The sequence below is a fragment of the Crocodylus siamensis genome, chromosome 2 (genome assembly GCF_052110815.1).
Source record: "Crocodylus siamensis isolate JL-2025a chromosome 2, ASM5211081v1, whole genome shotgun sequence".
Taxonomy (NCBI): Eukaryota; Metazoa; Chordata; order Crocodylia; family Crocodylidae; genus Crocodylus; species Crocodylus siamensis.
In genome coordinates this window covers 13267979-13285797 of record NC_143396.1, presented here as the reverse complement: position 1 = coordinate 13285797, position 17819 = coordinate 13267979, and the positions used below count along the sequence as shown (strand labels likewise).

At 44.0% G+C, this 17819-nt stretch overlaps 1 protein-coding gene across 3 annotated transcripts in view; it reads right to left on the bottom strand.

Annotated features, from left to right (window-relative positions):
- The window catches only part of LOC149869971 (T-cell surface glycoprotein CD8 beta chain-like), a 38281-nt gene that overhangs the window by 8446 nt on the left and 12016 nt on the right, over positions 1-17819 (bottom strand). Inside the window, exons 1-3 of one of the 3 annotated variants that reach the window (XM_090035331.1) lie at positions 13022-13063; positions 6322-8611; positions 982-1338 (exon numbers count right to left, since the gene is read on the bottom strand). In XM_090035331.1, the coding sequence (XP_089891457.1) occupies positions 982-1338; positions 6322-6391 (427 nt within the window). In that variant the 5' untranslated portion in view covers positions 6392-8611; positions 13022-13063. Of the gene's footprint in view, positions 1-981; positions 1339-6321; positions 8612-13021; positions 13064-17819 lie in introns of those variants that run through there. The other 2 variants (XM_090035333.1, XM_090035332.1) reach the window with 2 other exon arrangements.

Here is a 17819-nt window from a genome sequence, read left to right as displayed (position 1 = left end):
GGTGCAGCAGTATCTGATAGAGGACAGATCCTTACAGCCATACAAAAATCCCACTGATTTTTAGTTTAGAGCTTATGGAAAGTGATGGACTAGAGCCGTAGTGACCAAAAGCCTTTAATTTATGTACAGATGAGGACAGCGAGTGACTTCAGATCTGGAGTCAGAGCCTTGCAGCTGGGCCCCTGTACTTGTGAGAAGCCCTATTTATTGACTTCATTAATGCTGACTACTTGCCTGCATCAGACTACGCGTATAGGATTAGGGGGGCAGCAGTGCAAGCAGACATACCAACATGCCTCATCCCGGTCCTATTGGAACTAGCATAAGGAAGCAGAAAAGAGCTCACTCTCCCTGGCCCCGTCTGTCCTAGGCTGTCCCTCCTATGAAGTCGTCTAGCCACCAAGATTGTCACCAATGTCATCAGTGATGATGTGGAAACCTGTCCCTGGGGGGACTGTGGATGGAGACCCCTGCCCCTAATTTAAGGGTATCATCAGGCTATCAGTCAATGGGGTGTGAGAAACAGAATGGGTCAGCGAGGATGATCTGTGAACTCAAGTAAGAAAATGATGCAGATTCATGGAAAAGTTGCTTTGGGATTAAAAAAATCCTCAAACACGCAGTGTTCGACCTCAGTGTAATTGTAATTGGGAGACTGGTGGTAGCAAAAAGGTTACAATTTATTATACGCTGTCATTCTCCTAAAGCAATTTCTCTACGTTTTCAGACTAATACGTACATCTCTTACAGCACGTTCCAAAGCTTTCTTATCCTTCCCACACTGACAGTGTCATTGAAAGCAATGAGGAAAATTAGCAGGATCTGAGCACCCATCAATACAAACCTGCTGTTTTTATTAGTTCTTTTTGTTGCTTTAATATTTCTATTGCAGCCACACCTAAACTGAGGTCTCGCTGTACCAAAAAACAGGACGCTCCAAAGTTCCCAGACAGATTCTGGCCAGTGTAAAAAAGCACTTACCCACACTCAGCTCTGTCCCACTGCTGAGGATGAGCCTTGAAGAGTGGGACACAGCACAGTAATAGGTGCCCTTGTCTGATGGCTGAACGTGGAAGATCTTCAGGGAATGGGAGTTTCGGACATTCTTGCTTACGTAAAACCTCCTGTTGTCAAAGCCACTTCCATAAGTGTACTTGTTAATCATCGTCACAAATACTATAAACTGGAACGTTTCTTTCTCCTTGCTCCAGCGGTACCAGTAAATGCCCTGAATAGAATACTCCTCACTTATTACACAGACAATGTCTGTGGTATTGCTGTGTTTCAGGGCTATAATACGTGATGGATTCTGAACGAAACTGGAATTGGTGAGGCTACCTATTGGAAGAAAATAATATGTATCAGTGCTTTAAGTACTGATTTCTACGCATAACAAACAAAGGTTTTCTTCATAAGCTTACAAATTTCTGTGCTCATAAAATTACAAACTCATACACAATGGATCAGATCCATTAGGAGATCTAGCCCATCTTCCCGGACAATTCTTGACTGTTCCCTTACACCTTGCCATACCAGCATCTTGCAACCAGAGTTCAGATACTATGGCAATTGCTGTTCTACAAATGCACGTCTTGACTGGCAGACACACTAAATAATTAGATAAATAGCCTGACTGAGTGATTGATCAGTTGATAAACGTCTAGTGTTTTACCCGGTCTATATTTAAAATTCCCAATCAATGGAGGTTTCACATCTTTCCTATGGAGATGTTTTCCCCCTTTTTGTAACTTTAGTGCTTTATCATGCTTTGGGCACGTTTTACCTCCTCTTACCATTTCTCTATGAACTTGTTCGCTTGTTTGCTGGATTCTCTCTGGCTGGAAAAGCAACAAAACAGGCTGAAGATCTTTTTAAATAAGGTATCAAAACCCATAAAGGGAAGAACCCCAGCTTGGCCAAGGACAAATACAATAAGCAGCCCACAGAAACACTGGCAAGCTATTCAAGTTAATGGGAGCTGATGGCACTCAGCACTCCACAGCACTCAGATCTATTTTAATGCATTTTTTTGATATTTAGTTTTACTCCTGACATTTAAAGATAGGTGGTAAAGCAGACACCCAGATCTGCTGCTGTGTTAATGCTACTCTGCTAATTTACATCACAGACAAAAGTGAGACTACTCTGATTGATGTAAATGGACCGTCCATTTGTTTATTCTGTGTCACCTTTTGCAGGATCTGGCCTTTGGAAGATTTGCAAGCACGCGGGACTTGGACCAGCTCTGATTTGAAGCAAAAATAAATACGAAATACGGGTCAGATTTTCATCACCTTTTTTCACGATGAAGAGCACCTTACAGCCATCGCAGCTTGATTCCTCAATATCCTTACTTGCCTTCAGTTGTATTCACAGCTCCAATGATCCCACTGACCTCAGTGCAAGTGCTCCGGGAGTAGGTTCTACCATTCACTGGGAATAGTGTCCTGCAGTTCTGCCTGTTGACTTTTATTTAGACTATTTGTGGGGAAAAGTGCTACTCACTGGGTGCGTCTACATGAGACATTTACTGTGGAGTTGTCTAATTAGCTCTGCAGTAAAGTCTCTGCATCTACATGTGTGGCCCTATTAGGTCACAGGAAAATAACGAATGCCACCATAAGTACAAGTACTATTCTGCGGTAGCATTATTTACTGTGCAGCAATGCATATGTAGATGCTGGTGGGGCTGGCTGGGGCACGAGGGTGCTTCAGTGCAGGGGGTGTCTGCTGGCTACCCCTGCACTGAAGCACCTCTGTAACCTGGCTAGCCCCTCCACAGCATACTGAGCTGGGTCGGTGCAGCCCCTGCCAGCCAGGGCTGCTCTGATCCGGCTCAGTGTATAGAGGTCCCAGGCACGTGTGTAAATGAGGCACCGAGGAGCAATAAACTGATGTGATATGCACCAGAGTTTATTGCTCTGTGCTAATAGCACATGTAGATGCACCCAGTAAGGGTCCCAAACCTAAACCTAAACTTGACCTTCTTGCTTACTTTTAGTAACATTGATTTTTTGAGCCAGGAAATTAGCAAAGTCTTTCTGATCTCTTTATGGATGGAAACATCAGCAACCAGAGGGATGGGACACTTAGCAACGGCATTAACTCACTGTGACTGTTTTTTGATTTCTTCATAAATCTCAATATTTGAAGTCAAGGGATTATGGGACAATTTCTGCCTTCTTTAAAATCCTAATTTCTAGCTTCCTAGTTACAGAGAAAGACTGACATATGAGCTCTAAACACTCAAAACTCAGAAGGAAAATAACAAGAACATTATCATTAACATCATCACTATTACTATGGCTAGTCATCTTCTTTTTATACCGATCTTGTGATTTTGGTTAGAATGGCTTAGATTTACGGTTTGAATGCTTTGGGTGGGCAGCATTCAGAGAATCAGAGAAACACAGACAAGTAGGGCTGGGAGGGACCTCGAGAAATACTGAAATCAGCTTTTGCAAGTATCACATAATCTCTTGGCTCCAAATATAGAGATCCATGGGAAAATCTGGAGAACTATTACCCCCATGAGTTAATATTATTGTTGAGTGTCCTATTCCTCTTGTTGCCAATATATCCAGTGGTAAAGATATCTGAATCACATTGCCGGGCTCAAAAATCAATGCTAATCATTTGTCTTGGTGCCTATGTGGTATGTGTGCGCGTGCCCACGTAGGGAGAGAGAGAAAATTGTATACATGCTTATGCAGGAATGATAGAGGGAATTATGGGGTTTTTTTCAGCAGACGCACCAACAAACTCTGTGCATCGTGCAACAGAATAAAAATAATACTGCGGAACCACGACCCCTGCCCCGCCAGCCTGCTTCCTGTGTATGTTTGTGAGGCACGCCTTCAGCGAGACAGGTTTCTCTCACATTTCTTGCCCCTCAGTCATAGAAGGCACATGCTCTTTTAGAAACCTGGGATCATGCATAGGAAGCATTGCTAATAATAAGAACGCTTGAGCCCCCGTCTTGCTTGAATGCTTCATCCACGCAGCTGAATTGTGCACCTGTACAGACCCCCAGGACCAGATATCGGGGGGCTGACACCTGCCTGCAAGGATCATTGCTTTAACTGTGACATAGCACTTCTGGCTGTCCTAGGGTTAAAGGTGGGGTCAGGTGGCTACATTACCATTAGCCTAAAACCCGCTCCAGAGTAATGCTTGGCTCAGGAATTTGGCTGGACTAGGGATTAGAACTATGGGTGAATTGCAGGTGCATTCACCTGGGCCCTTGGAGACAGTATTGACTTTAATACATTTAATACATTCCCGTTGATCTCTGAATGCTTCTGGGAAGAACATACTCAACTATCTTTCCAGCAAACAAAAAGCTAAGCCTGGTTGCCTTTATTCCAGCAAAATTCCCCTTGAAGTGAGTGGGTGTTTTTTCTGGAAGAGTATTTCTGGATGTGGTCTCCACTCTCAGAGCAGGCCTGAATCTGCCTCAACTTCCTCGCATTAATAGTTCTACTGGCGTCTGCACACTGAGGCAAACGAGCAGGACTTGGTCCCTCGTGAATACATGGACTCTGACTTTGCAGCACAATCCCTTTTTCTCTCTTGAAAATGTCTAGCACGACACAGGGGATCAGGCTGCTAGTGTAACACGCTGACGGCCAGTGTCATGTCATTTTAATTTTTACGTGCTGTAGCCTAGTCTGTTTTTGTAAAATCTTATTCTGGCAAATACTTCCTTGTCTTGCAAAGTGAATGAGACGGCATCCATAAATGTGTGCGGGATTGTTGTTCTAGTGTCCATAGAATGAAAAAGTCCATGTCATTTCTCACCCAAGGGATTATTGTATACATGGGTGCAATTCTTCAGAGCACTCAGTAGTGGCCTAACCCTATTCCCACTGAAGCCAAAGCTCTCAGAGTTAGCAATAGGAACAGACTGAGAATACAGTAATGCCAAAAATCCCATCCTAAATTGCACTAGGTATTAGTACTTAAACTCCTGGGCCTACTGTGAGTTCACAGATAGGGTGATATTGCAAAATTACATCACAAGTTTGTATTTGCTACTGAAGGGAATGAGGATTGTAAGGATGATCTTTTGTTGCAGACGATTCGTCTTCACCCGGCTTTCAAGGAGATGCTAATCAAATGCTACTCTTTATGAATGTTCATTCCCAATCAGATTTGCCATGGAAACCACCAAAATTACAAACATTTTTCTATATTTAATTTGTGTAATTATAACATTTGGAGTTTCTCAAAATGAGAATGAAGTAAAACTCTAGTCATAACCTGTATTTTCTATTTTATAATATATTAGTTAATTTAATCCCCATATTCTGTCTTGACTTTCAGCCTTTATGATCTCAGTATAACCCATAGGAGTATACAGGCTGCATAATCAAGCAGGGGGAAAACTACCAAGTCTCCATTCCTGGAAAGAATAAGTAAAATAGTTCATGGTACTAAAAACTTAGCATCTGATTTCAAATTCATGGTGCTCTTGCCTTACTCCGGCCTTACACTTAATCAACTATAAAACATCCCATAAAATTCATAATGCACTAAACCTGTTGGTAAAACTTAAGTTAAATTTATATTTATAATATACCACCCTAGCGCATACATATATCGTGGATGTTTTGAATGCTCCAAGCACCATAATATGTAAGTGCTGTTAAAAGAAATGCTAAACTGTTGGGGTTATATACTGTAACCATAACACAACACAACCTATCCTTAATCTGCACCTCTGGTACTATTTCAATGATTAAACATCACATAGCATATTTTAATAACATGTCCATATTTACTATGAGTCTATGGAGCAGATTCAGCACTTGGTTATATTGGCATAATTTTGGAATACATTTTTATCTATCTGTCTGTCCGTCTATCCATCCCTCTCTCCATACACACTCAAGCAGATGTGTGCTGGTCGAACTGATTACAGAAGCTGGCTTTGTGAATGTATTTTAAACTGATCGCATCCTTTTACGTACATCGACTAGTATATCTATGGTGGAATTAGTGCCAGACCTACAACCTCAGTCTGTAACATTACACAGTTGCCATATACTTCACTATGTTACAGAAATGAGCATTTCGGTTTGGCGACACACACATATAATGATATTATATCCATGTGTAATACAACACAACTGTCAATCTATAACTTCCTTTAATCTATCTACATGGTAACATGTTCTATTCTGTACCAGTGATAGAAGACGAAGGGAAGGAGAGTCTAAGGTTATCATCGTGCCCCACGGTTTCTCAGCCTCCCGCATGGTTGTTTTTAGAGTTCACTTCTTGTTAGTAAGTAATGTATACAAAGGGTTTCTTTCCTACCTGTGGTATGTAGCCAGACGCAGAGGCAGACCCACTGCCACTCCATCTTAGATCTGAGGGCACTTGACATCTGGTGCACTTCTTCACTCTGGGACCAAAAGTCTTTCCGAGTCTGCAGAAACAGGAGAGTGCTGGGGGCGGGCTGTCTGACAGCCCACAGCCAGCGTGTAAGCTGCTTCTCGCTAGCATCTGCTGCAAGGCAGCCCGAGTGAGGATGAGGGACACTGCTTGATTGAGCTGTTTGATCCTCTATGACATGTCACTGGTACTGAAGCTGGATGGGGGTGGCGTGGGAAGTGGATCCACCTCACATAACTTGCACTCAGTGAGCTGGATGCAGCATGGCTCTGAAGGCATCTGCACTCCTGGCACAGAAAGGGTGTCACCCACCAGTCTCCTCTCATCAGTCACATATTCTAGCTCCCAGCCCTAGGACAGCAGTCTCTCTTGTCTCCTCAGGGTGATTCTGGAGCAACCATGCGGACCCCAGCGGGGCTGCACTGGCACGAATGCGATGCCAGGCTGGCTCCATATGCGCTGTGCTGGGGAGCTGGATGAATTCCTTGTGCATCCTAATCCTGGCCTCCTCTTCAGGCCCAGGCTGGCTTACCGCTGGCGCACTCCCAAACCTTTCCAAGCATTAGGAGAAGAGGGGTGATGGCAGGTTTAAGGGAGGGTTGGAGGACAGACAGATCATCTGGCACTTTGCTGGTCACTCCTAGGGGAGGATGCCAGATGGCGGGCAGAAAGGAGGAGGCCAGGCTGAGTGGATGAGCCTCTCTTCACTTTGCATATGGCCTGCCTGGCAGGTCTGCTTTCTGGTGAGCTTTCGGCATAATTTTTGCTGTAGCTGAGCGCTTGTCAGGCAGAGAAGTCTTGAAGGCGGAGAAGGTCTGGGTATAACTGCCAACAGGGTCAGTAGCCCTACACGGTCTGTTCCAAAGCCCAAAGAAAGCACCAGAGAGATGATAAGGGTCCTGCTCATATGGTACCAGGCCCTGTAGAAGCTCAGGATTACTCTGTATTATTGTTAGAGAGATAATTTAGTAGCATTTAAGCATAAGGGCGCAGTTTGCTTCAAGTCACTTATTAGAGCTCCAGGTTGCCTTTCTCTTTCAAGAATAGCTGGTTGACTCTAATCTGAAACTGTTAAGGCTTTTGCTAATGAAACAGGCATTTTACATAATTCCCCCCTTCGCTCAGGACTTGAATGCATAGGTTGCTTGTCCTTTTAACTACATATTCTCAGCAACGCTGGTCAAAAACCAGATGTTTTGGGGGAAAATACCACTTTCTCAGTATTTTTTTCATGATATTTTTAATTGGCAAGTTTTAAAAGGAGAAAATGAAGACCGAATGGAACATTTTTTTGGGCTTTTCCTTGGGGGCGCCCCCCTCAGTTCCATTACACTCGTTTAGTTTTGATCGCTTTGCTCCTGACAAAAACAACAACATAATGAGAAAACCAGCTTCTGGTTTTTCATTAAAAATCAGAATTTTTCAAAACATCGAAGATGTACTGAATAATTGTTCACTTTTAATAAAAAAAAAAAGGCATTTTTCATTGAAAATGGGTTAGCAATAAAACATTGCCACTAGGTTTCCTATTCAGGAGTGTCCATCTACTTACACTTTGGCTGGAGGTGGAAATAGCCTTTTACTTTTCTGTAAGTATGGCGTTTCTCCTTGTCTTGGATAATGCTGAATGCAAAACTTACTCTCCGTAATCCAAACACCAGAGGCACTAGGAGAATTACAGGAAGTTTTGAAAGCTACAGCAAGAAACCTCAAACATGTTTCGTGGCCGACAAAGCCACAAGAGTAAGGCAATTCTGCTAAGATTCATTGCCAGCTGCCGATGTGTTGTCACAATAATTTCTAGCCTCTCGGGTGTATGTGCAGTAATACTGAAGCACGAAAGTTGCTCTGAGTTATGGGTGTTGGTAGGCTTCAATATGTACTACTTTAATAGTGAAATGTCTTGAGTTGATTTAGTTTTTCCCAGTTGGGGGGGGGCTATCATCAAACTTCTGTATTTTCACAGGTTTATGAGAAACCCAGACAGGTCACGAGCATTTTATTTATACAACGCTTTGTCCTTTCAGCTGACACTGCCATTGTTCATTTTTATTCATGCCCCCCCCACATTTTCCTTTCCAATCAATGAATCTGAAGTCTTTCTTTCCCAGTGGAAGAGGTTCAAGAGGAAGCGCTATCTTGACTACCCCTTAGCCTAATGGGTAAGGTGTGCTCCTGCTGGGGGCGTAGCAGGAAATAATCATCTCCCAATCTGAGCGGAGAGAAAAATAGGAAGATGACTTCACATAACATTTCAAGGCAGTTTCCATTCTGCTGGCAGACTTCATTTTCCTTTTATTTTCCATCCCCCCCACCCCCCTGGGGCTGCTCCAGGGTATTTTAACTCCTTGATTGCCAAAATGATTTTTGAAATGACATGGGATTTTGGGTAACAAAACAGTCGGACTACATATTTTGAGAAAAACGTTGATACAAATATCATGGGAAATGCAACTGTCTCTATAAAAACAGTTGGGCACGAAAACTATTTATTGAATAAAAAGACATCTTTGATGGGGGAGACTCCTCAGGCATGAAATATTGACCAGCTCTATTCCTGCTCATTTTACAGTCCCCCAAACTGAACTGTAGCATCAGTTAATAATACCAGTGGCATAATGGGATTCTTGGTTTACCCTGTTCCCGCACAGAGCATTCCTGCGTTTCCTTGCGTCGTGAGAAACATTTCTCCCAGGTTCCTTTGACAATATGCTACCCTGGACAGTTCGAGTGAAGTCGCTTTTCCCCTCGGTTTTTCTTTATGATGGAAAGAAAAACTGAGTTGTCCCTGTAGAGATGAATCTGCCCCATTTTCTATAGTTTTTCTAAGCTTTATGATTGCTATTCAGTTCTCACTTCTCCAGGCTGCACAAGGAGAACGGAGACATGCATTTCAGGGATTTAAACATTCTGGGAAAATTATTTAGCTGAGTTCACTTCTCCCCAGTTGGGTGAGTGTGTTATAGCCAGCTGCAATGCTCAAGGGATCTGATTCCATCCAACAAATCTGCTGAGTTTATTATGCAAGTAATAGCCCCGTTTTCCTTCTCGGAGAGCTATCACAAAAAATCTCATCTGTGCCTGTTTTGGTGCAGGCACTTTTCATACTTGGTTTAGTTTCATTGGAAGTCGTTTCAGATGTGGTAAAACCACCGGCTGCAGAATTCAACGTACCTTTAGAACAAACTTGGAGGTTTGAGCCAAAGTGCTGAGCACACATTACGAGTAACATCAGCAGCCTCCCTACACAATACACTAAATAAAATTCTCAGTTGGCGTAAATCAATGCAGCTCCTTTGTCTTGAGGGGGGCTGTGCTAATGTATACCAGCTGAGGAGACTGCCCTGCTATCTTCTTACTGTGAAGACTGATACCGGCACATTGTACAGCTCGATATCACACTGGACTAGGCTGAACTTCAGGTGCTGGGTGGAGTTTGTTTTTGTAAAATTCCACTTTATTCCTGTTCTCTGGCAATGGCAGGAGAGTTTTTTCATGTTGATGCCAGGATGCATTTTCCTGGGGGCATGTGGAGACTTTGGGTGAAACGCTTAGCTCTTTTGCAAGGAAGGAACCCACCTCTTAATAACTGAGGACCTCTGAGGGAGGAGGGTGGAAGGCAGTGACTGCATTCAGAATTGGTTAGTGTCCTTTGGGGCTGAAATGAGAAGGCAACTAATTTGTCTCCATTTTACAGAGCACAGAGGCATGGCTGGATTCAGGAAGTTATACACAGCACAGAAGTGGGACTTGAAGCCGTACCACCTGCATCCCAGTGCAATGCTCTTCACAAGGCTTGTGGCAGCTGAAAAGTATGTCTGTGTGATAAAAGTGCTTGCCGAAGGCTCTATGAAGATTAGACCAAGTATTTTTCTGTATTTGTTTAGATATTAAGCTATAAGTTGTTGCTAAAAGCCTAATGATAGTTTAAGATGTCGTGAGGCCTTGTATAAAATAAGGCCTAGTAAATTTAGCAAAGCCTAGAAGTAGTAATGCCCTGTGGCGCAGTTAAAATTACCTTATCAAAGGAATGCAAAGCTTGTACTGCTATTGGTCAGTCTAAGGACAGTTGAAGAAAAAGGAATCTAAGTGGTCATACGATATCAGTGTCTTTAGCTGAAATATCTGGAAACCATTCAGAAGGAAGATGCAGCTCTGTGAAAAGGATTAGTTAGCTGTTGCCTGGATCAGTGGGCCCGTGAACCTCAAGGAGCCCAAGAACTGCATTCCAGGGTCCTTCCCGGCACCCCTCAGACAGCATTGTCCAGGAACGCCTGACCTCGCTGAACTTTGTGGAAAGAGAAGCTTGCTGTGTATCAGGCATCAAAGGGACTGCCGATAAGTTGCCAACACGAATTGCTTTTGTCTGTCATTGTTTGTCTTGTTACTACATGTAGTTGTGTTTTTCTTAAGTCAATAAATCTTTCTTACCTTTCTACCCCCGACCAGACTCTCAATCTAAACCCTCCGCAGGCGGCTGGGACAAGGCTCTTCTTAACAGCAGAGGCAAGTCACATGAGCAGATGATAAGCTATGGTACTTAAGGCAAAATGAGCAAGGTGCCTCCCTAAGAAAAGATCCAGCCTAATGACGTTACGGAGGAGAAAAGCACCAGAAATGAATGGGTCCATGGGCTTGGGGCCCCAGGGGAAAAGGCTACGTACGATAAGAGATCTGAAAATGATTTTCCTGCAGCTATCAAGCTCTGGTCTGGGTGATGAACAGAGACAGGCGCGATGGGCACGTGGCTATGAAGGAAGTGGTTTCTGTCAAGCTGGTAACCCTGGCAGCCCTCTCTGAACTTCCTTTCATTCTCTTGCAATCCCTCCCCAGCCCATCAGACAGGATGAATATCTTCTAGCATTTTCTTTTTTTTTGGTGGGAGAGCAAACCAAACCTACACAAGAAACAAAGGCCTAAAAAATCTTCTTTGAGCTGTGATAATCATGGCTCTCCATTCCTAGAGGCTCTGAACACTTCAGCAGCTATAACACATCTGTCCTTGCAGCTGGCACGGAAAGCAGTAATGTGGTCTATACACATGCGGTTGCCATGCCCAGGCATGGCTCGGACACCCTCACAGATCCAGTTACATGGGAGCATCCTTGATGAAAGGCAGAAGCACTGTCAACCTCACTTAGAGAGATGAATTTGCTAATCGTGAGATGAGCAGAGCGAGGAAGCCCAAAGACCCATTTTCCTCCTCAGCACCAGCATTTGTAAAGGAGCGGAGACATGCTTTGGACTCCATCCCTAAAACACCTTTTTACCACTTGTCTTCATGCTTAGTTTTCCAAGGGGGGTTGGAAATGAAATCTTATTCCAGCCCAATCAAGTTAGCAAAGAGCAAATCCAGCACTCAAAGGCAAGGAAACTCTCAAGTTACTTGGCCCAGGGTAAGACTGGTCCTGAGTGCAGGAGCTCAGATGAGATTATGTTATGGGCCTTTCTGGCCCCAATTGTACAGCTTTCAGTGACGCTAGAGCCACTTTTATACAAATTTCAGAAGACTGTAACAGAACAGCTTAAACCAATAGAACCCATTGGATATAACTTAGCCACGACCCAATGAAAAGTAAGTCTCAGATATGGACTATAATATAGAAATCAGTGCAAGGGTATGTTCCTGCTTCCTCAGTATGGAGCCAAGGAGCATGAACCCGACGCATGCTGCACCTACTCCACACCTACCTTCCAAACCAGGAGGACTATAACCACCTTGATGTAGCACTTGGCACAGCAAGAGGCTGTGCCTCTCAGAAGAGCTTTTTGGTAGATGCCCAGCTCTGCATGAAAGTGTCTATGCTGCTTCTGGTTGGGGAGTAGCAGATGTGGCATGCCTCAGTGTAGTGAGGGGTGTAGACATGCACTGAATTGTTTCTCTTGCAGATGGAAGTGAAAGACATGCCCCTAGAACAGCTCTGGAAAAGCAGCTGTGAAGGCAGCCCTACTTCTTTCCCCCTTGCAGGCAGCCTAAACCTGACATGGGTGACATGAGTAAATGACAGTGTTAATATTATTCATTGTTAGTATAATGTTAGTAAGTTCAGGCTCCTATGCACCTGAAGATCCTACTTTTGTTAATATACCTACAAGCTTTGCTCTGAAGAGGTTTTTTTTCTCCACACTTCAGGCAGAATTTGCTGGGTGGAGACATCTTTCTGCCTCTGGCTATAAGGGACTGTAGATGTCAACACCAACACAAAATAACAATCACGTGTCCTTGTAATACGGACATGATCTTGCATCCCTGCAGTGAACGGGAGCGTAATCAAACCCATGCAAGCAGACCCTCCCTTGGTGTAAACCATCGGGTGCCTATTGGCTTAGTGGAGCTGTGACAATTTTATACCAGCTCAGGATAGGTCCCTCCTCATCATTTATCATTACAAGGTGAACAGTGCTCATGTGAACCCAGTGCTACACAAGCGGTGCCTTTCAGGGCACTTAAACAGCGGGCACCTTGTGGCGGAGCTCTGTGCAGCTTGGACTTTCTCCCTGAGTGAGTTTGTCACTGTTACACAGATACCCTATTATGTGGGAGCCTTGTATTTACAGAAAGAGGCTCACATTTAACTGTAACCCTGAGAAGTTTGTGGCAACGGCAGTGAGATGTACTTACTTGAGTGGGACTGCTTTTTGTGGAAGCAATTCAATAGTGTTGGGGCAACTTTACTCTCTCTCCATGGCGCTTTGGATCACATGACTCCTATCAGAAAGCAGTTGCAAAGAGAGTTTGCAGTGTAAGGATTTAATACAATATACATGTGCTAGAATGTCACGTTCAGATGGGTTGGTTTTTTTTTTAAAAACCTACCATTTAGACACAGTTCAGCTATTTGGTTGAACAATATTTAGGATTGAGTGGTGTAACCACTAAAAACACCTTTGGGAATCGAGCAGCAAGAGAGTTTCTTAGGTGATCCATTGCCAAAAAAGTTCTATATTACTCTGCAGGTCTGGTGACAGACTGTTGCTTGTGATAGTGCCACTCCACTATGTGAGGCCATTGTAGGGTTTTTTGTAGGAGAAGACTATAAGGGGACAGAAAATAAGGGGAAAACAAGGCTTGTGAGTTGATAAAAGGATTAAAGAAACTGACCCCCAATTCATTAATATTTTCATGCCTAAAAATGCTAAGTTTGGTTTTCTACGTTGGGTAGGGATGCATGATTCTTTCTTCATGAGTTGCTGGATAATCAAAGGATAGGGGGCAAAAGTATTTCATGAGTTGTAGCAGACAGATGTCTTATATTCAGAGATTTAGAGCAACAGTGTTCCCAGAAACAAGGCTAGCACTGCAGTGGTTACAGGATTGGGCATACCTCAGCCCCCTTTCTGGTCACTCTAGTGCATTTTCTCTGGGTCTGGCCTCTTGCTCTGACTCGTGTTCAGCTGGGATCTTGCCACCCTTTCACTCCAAGGCCAGAACCCAGCTGCACTGCATGTGCGTGTCACCTGTTCACCACTTCGCAGTCCCAACTGGATTTAAGGCACTTGTGCTTCCTTCCTTTGGTAACCCACTGTAGCTACCAAAAACCTTCTAAAACAGGGTTTGTATTTAGCAGCTAGAATAAAGCATTGTGGAAAAAGGGATTTTAAACCAGCAAACAGCTTTTAGGCCTAGAGCATCTCTTCTAAACTTAAACTGCACTACTGGCTAAATCAGACAGGGTTGCCCCTAAATTTACCAGATCAGAACTGAACCAACTCACCATCATCTTATATTTGCAAGTCATCCTCCTGAATGTCTGACACTTAAACTGGCTTTTTCAGTGGGGCCCATCGCATCCAAACTGTTTTCAGCGTTTTCCAAGGACAGCAAGATAAAGCCACTTGGACAACACTGGAAGCCTCTCTTAATTACCCTTTAATTTAAGCTGTTTGACGACTGGGAAAAAACCTCCCCTCCCTTTCAATCCCGGGTGTCTTCTGCTAAGCAGATGGACCTCTAGGGCGAAATATCCCTTCTGTGATATGGATCAGCCATCTAGTGACAGCTCCAGCTACACAATCAATCATTATTAAACCCCACCCCCCCAAAAACCAAAACACTTCCCATTTGCCATTGATACCACATAATTTTAGTGAACAATTACACACAGCAACAAATATTAAAGTAAACATGCAAGGAAGACAGAAACCACTTGAATAATGCTTGTAGGTAACCAATATATGCACACCTGCCAGCACTGGATCTGAAGAACTGTCTAACCGAAACAAGGAAGAGAAATGCTTAATGAACATTATGTGATAAAAACAACACAGCCAGCTTTTGAAATAGTTCATCTATTTCAGAAGGGCAATTATAATGAAGATGCACTTAAAAGTTGAGCTGGTTGAAACCCGGACTGCCCATCCTTTGGGAAATTCTACTTCAAATTTACTTTTCTTCTTAATTGGTTGCACCATTCATAGGACTCCACAGGGGTACCAGGGCAGTTCAATTCGATGGGAGGCTGCAGCGCACCATGGGAGATACAGTTCATTGAATGAGCCTAACCCACTGAGAAAAAAGAGGGACATAAGACATGCAAGCAAAAATTTCTAAGAGGAACCAGAGCAACTCAAGCAGATCTGTACCGATGTTGAACTGGGCCATAATGCCACATATCAGTTCCATTCAGACCAGAAGATTTTTCCAAGGGGAGAACAAAAAATCTAATTTTGTGGGAACTGCATTTTCTGTTGCGGGGGAAAAAAAATGTCAGTGAAAAATTCCCAACTGACTCCAATAAAAAGCTGGATGTGTTTTCATGGTTACTTCTTTCCATGGAAGGTGTGGCATCTTAAACTCAGGAGTATTTTATAAAGAAATAAAGCTCAAAATCAAAACGTTGACTGTTCTTTCACTTGATGACATTTCTGCTTCCTTTCACAGGGAAGAAAAAACAAGCAAACAAACAAAGAAACAGTCCCCCTTCTTTGCTTCTCGTTGCTGAAGAGTTGTTTGATTGACCAATTTTCTTTTCTTTTTTTGCGGGGGGAGGGGGGTTACTTTGCTATGTAGTGTTTTTGTTCGTTTTGTTTTTTGCAGGTGCATTTTTACACACCCAATTTAGGTCAGGGCACATCAGGAACACAGTCACCAAAGGTATCCTAAGTAACCTAAATTGCAGGTGTAGATAATTCTAGGTACAAAATTGCACCCTCAAAGATTCACTCCAGTGTCTGAAAAGCTGGTATGTGGCAAAGAAATATTGCTCTTTCAAGTCAACAACCTAAAAAAAGTAGCACGTGAAAATGGTGTGGATTTTATTGAAATGAAACCAGCAGATCTCTTAACTAACAAGCTCAAATGTGCAGGAAATACAAACTAGCACCTCCGATCATCAGGGTTCATTACAGGTGCCAGGTGCAAAAACTGTGGATTCGGAGCTGCACAGTAGGACCTGGTGCACTGCCTGTGATCTTTGCTTGAAGCACAGCTGTTAAAACCATTGTGCTCAAGAATGATGGCACAAATGGTGCAATGTGCGTGCAGAGAAAATGCTTGACAACCTCCAAAAGGGAACGGGCTAGTTTTATAAGAGTCCAGTCACATTTTTTTCTTTCCTTTTTTTTTTTCAATAAGCCTGAAAACCCTCCATTTTGGCCCAAAAATGTGAATCCCTGAGCTGGCGTTCTAGATGTCCCGAAATGCACAGACTTTGCTTAGATTAACTTTTTAAGGAGTGGGCAGAACTTTTCTGAGTTCTGTCATCAGAGAGAGAGCGAGCGAGAGCGAGAGCGTGTGGAACGACGCAGCTGGGTTTGCTTGCTTCCAATCCACATGGCAGATCTCTGTACTTGAAAATAACTCGGCTATCTTGGGAACAAACTTCTAGCCCACGAACCCCTTTTTTACATGAGGATCTCTGATCCCCTCCCCTTACATCAAAAACAACCATCAATAAAACCACCATAAAAGTAAAAGCTGGTTGCACAATATACCAGTAGCCGTCCAACTGTTTAATTTCTTATATTTTCCTGCACTTCCTGGTATTTGTCTCTCTGTTGTTTCTAGCAGGTTCCTGCACTTCTTTTTAACTCCATTGACTTCAAGGGAACTGAGCTGATTCACACCAGAGAAGCTTGCACACCAGTCACGCACACCTAACTGGGACTCCCTGGAACCCTGCGGGTGCTGACAGCCCTGCACGTCCCTGCTGTAACTTGGGGGTTTTCAACCCTTTTGTACAAGGACCCATTTGTAAACACCTGCGACCAGTCCTGACCCAGTGCCCCTCACTCCTGACCCGCTGCCCCCTGCCACCAGGCACCCAGTTTGTGGGACAGGGGGTCACCCAAGCGGCCCTTGCAGGGTGGAGCTCTGCCAGCCTGCAAGGGAAAAGCCACAGTTTCCCACATTTTCCTTCTTTAAAAGGAGAATCCATTTTTAAAGTTTGCTCGTGCTCCTGTCATATGTTCTTGTGACCTAGTTTTGGGTTGTGAAACAGGTTGGGAAACAGGCATCTGACACTGCAGCTAGTTAAAGAATTACGTCCCCCCATCCCCCCCACTCAACAAGCATTCACCTGTTGGGTTGGGGAGTGGGGGAAAATAGAGTGGAGGAGCTGCCCTCTTCCCCAGCCCTGCTCCCATTCCCAGCCCAGGTGCTTTCTGCAGGAAGAGAGAGGGGAGAGGGAGTGAGCTGCAGGCTGGGGTTTGCAGGGCCTGAGCTGGAGGGGTGGGGGCTGGGCGTGGGCTCCAATTCACTTACCCCCCCAGTTCAGCTCAAGCCAGTCAAACCACAGCCTGCAGCTCCCTCCTCGCTACCTTCCTGCAGACAGCCCCAGGGCCAGCCCCGATTGTTCAACAGATTGACTCTAGGGAACAGAAATGTCCTAAGATGCTGCACGTTGGAGTGCCTTCATTGGATCCCTCATTAGATGAGGGTTAATTTGTTACGCAATCAGCCACTTTAAAAGTGCCCTGCAGCCCTGCAGGTGTGTCACAGCATAGCTGTAGAGTGCTTTCAGGGGACCAAGTGCATGACAAATGTAACTTCTGTCTGCACCCAGGGGTCAGTTTCCATTGCATCCAGTAGGCACGTAAGTAGACATACGGGCCTGAGGGTGGTGGGGAAGGGGCAGTGGCAAAATGGAGGTTCGAATGCAGAAGGTCTGACTCTATTTAGGCTGAAACAATCAGAGATGACGGATAATAGAGTTCTTCAATCCTAAAGCCTGGCTTGGCAAGCATAACAATTGATGTCATGTGGCACTCCCCTATCAGTAAAAAAAAAAAATGAAGCTAATATCCATGAAATTAGAGATTGGGGGTGGGGGGAGGCTTCAATTGTATTAGCAGCATCAATTTGAATTTTTAGTGTAGATGAATCTATGGAAACTACAGCAAAATCTGATTAATTAGGCAGTGGTAGTCAGTGGTATCACTCCAGTCTTTTATTCAGTTGCCAGAAATCCCTACCAGTGTCC